At 38.9% G+C, this 2500-nt stretch overlaps 1 protein-coding gene across 1 annotated transcript in view; it reads left to right on the top strand.

Moving 5' to 3' along the window:
* Positions 1-2500, top strand: part of LOC143290556 (peroxisome proliferator-activated receptor delta-like) — a 99156-nt gene that overhangs the window by 48772 nt on the left and 47884 nt on the right. Inside the window, exon 3 of the mRNA XM_076600116.1 lies at positions 1-62. This exon is cut by the window's left edge and continues 169 nt beyond it. Coding sequence (XP_076456231.1) covers positions 1-62 — 62 coding nt within the window. The remainder of the gene's footprint in view (positions 63-2500) is intronic.

The following is a 2500-nucleotide window of genomic DNA, read 5'->3' as shown; positions in this document are numbered from 1 at the left end:
GCTTCTGCCAGAGGCCAGCAGTCTGCTAGGGAGTTGGCACCACTCCGAACCGGTGGATCTGGGTGAGTTGGTTGTGTATTGACAACTGACAGTGTGCTGGACCCCACACGTGGCCTGTTTTCCTTTTTCTCCTCTCTTTTTTTTTCCTTCTTTTTTATGGATTTGGGAGTGGGGGTTGGCTGTGTGTGTGTGTGTGTAGGGTTGAAGAAGGAGATGGGGGAAACAGGAGTGTGTGTGTGTGTGTGTGTGTGAAGCAAAGAAAGAAAGAATGGGTGAGAGAAAATGAGAGAGAGGGAAAATAAAATTCAAGATGGTTTGGAATTTGAAAATGGGAGAGAGAGAGTGTGTGTTTATGTGTGTGTGTGCGTTCTGAATGTGTGTGTGTGTCTGTGTCTGTGTCTGTGTCTGTGTGTTGTTTAGAGTAAGAAGGACTGGTGTGCTTTGTGTACGTTATGTGTATTCTTCTTTTTCTTTCTTCTTTTTTTTGTGTGGTGCATGATTATGTACTTAGAATGAGACACTTTCGCACATGTGCTCATGTACGCGCGTGCGCGCGCGCGCACACACACACACACACACACACACACACACACACACACACACACACACACACAGAGAGAGAGAGAGAGAGAGAGAGAGAAGTAATATTTGGACTATTGGGCAGATTTATTATTTTTGTTGTTGTTGTTGTTTTGTTGTTGTTGTTTTGTTTTTTGTTTGTTTGTTTTGGAAGGACACCAAGTGATGTTAACTCTGAATTTGCTGATTTCTTCATCCTACCGTTTTATCAATTCATCATTCTTACTCCCGTGTTTAGCCCAATAAATGCGATGATTTGTCCACTGATTGACACAGTGTATGCATTCATTCATAGAATCTTATACATGTATTCATTCAGAAGACTGAATGAAAATGCGACGAGTCTTAACAATATTCTACTGGCTGCCTGAAAACGCTGGAATAAAAATCTACAATACCACTGCTACTGCTACTGCTACTGCTACTCCTACCACAACTACTATTACTACCACTAATGATAATCATCATCATCATCATCATCATCATTATTATGATCATAGTCATGATAACAATAATGTAGATTATTGTTCACACCCCTGACAGGAATATCATGCCGTTTGCAATATGAAAGGATATGATAATAATAATAATAATGATGATGATGATGGTGATGGTGATGATATTGATGATAATATCTATAATGATAACAATTATTATTGTATATGATTACATTATTATTATTATTATGTAGATTGATGCTCACATCTCTCAAGCAGGAATATCATGATGTTAACAATAGAAGTTTTGAAAATTATACATAGTTTCAATGAATGAAGAAAAAAAAGTGTGGTGACTTTCTGCTCAAGAATTTGCCACACATTGAGTCCAACAGAATAATCTGATTTCCAGTTTATTAAAAATTCTGCTTGAAAGCTACATTTTATATTTTGAAACCTGTTCTTCAGGTGTGTGTGTGCTTGCGTGTGTGTGTGTGTGTGTGTGTGTGTGTGTCTGTGTCTGTGTCCTTGTGTCTTTATCCGAGTGTGTGTGTGTGTGTGTGTTTTTGTGTCTCTATCTGTGTGTGTGTGTGTGTGCGCGCGCGCGTGAGTGTGTGTGTGTGTATGTTTGTGTGTGTTTTTATCTGTGTGTGTGTGTGTGTGCGTGTGTGTGGTTTTATCTGGAGTGTGTGTGTGTGTGTGTGTGTGTTGATGGGCCAGTATGATGATGGATGATGACAGTATGTTTATGAGCTTGTTAATTTCATGAACTACCGGAAGATAAACGGCCTCTCTCTCTCTCTCTCTCTCTCTCTCTCTCTCTCTCTCTCTCTCTCTCTCTCTCTCTCTCTCTTTCTGTATACACGCATGTGCATGTGGACGCGCGTGTGTATGCATCATGCATAGCATTTTTGTGTTTTGGTGAATGACGTTTTGATGAATTCATTCTTTATTTATTCATTTATTTATCTATTTATTCATGTACCAGTTTATTTATTTATGTATGTATTTGTTTATTATTATTCTATAAGCATAACATTATTTTTTGTATGGTCAATGACTGTGTCTTTAGGTAAGGTGTACTATATTGTTCACACACACACACACGCACACACACACACACACACACACACACACACACACACACACACACACTTTCCTCTCTCTCCACACACACAGATACACACACACACACACACACACACACACACACACACACACACACCCTTTCCTACACACACACACACACACACACACACACACACACACACACACACACACACACACACATTATCCTTTCCAGACCCCCACTTCCCCCATTTCTTCCTTTTTTAATTTTTATAAAATTAATTTTCTTCTCTTTTTATGAGGGCAGGATGTAAAAAAAAGTTGTATAAGCTTATTCTTTTACTAACCACCTTACCCCTTAACATCCCTCTTTTTTTTCTTTTTAACAATATAATTAGCGCGCGTCCAATTCGATG

Source organism: Babylonia areolata, chromosome 1, assembly GCF_041734735.1.
Source record: "Babylonia areolata isolate BAREFJ2019XMU chromosome 1, ASM4173473v1, whole genome shotgun sequence".
NCBI classification, from domain to species: Eukaryota; Metazoa; Mollusca; class Gastropoda; order Neogastropoda; family Buccinidae; genus Babylonia; species Babylonia areolata.
This window is presented reverse-complemented; position numbering and strand designations above follow the sequence as displayed.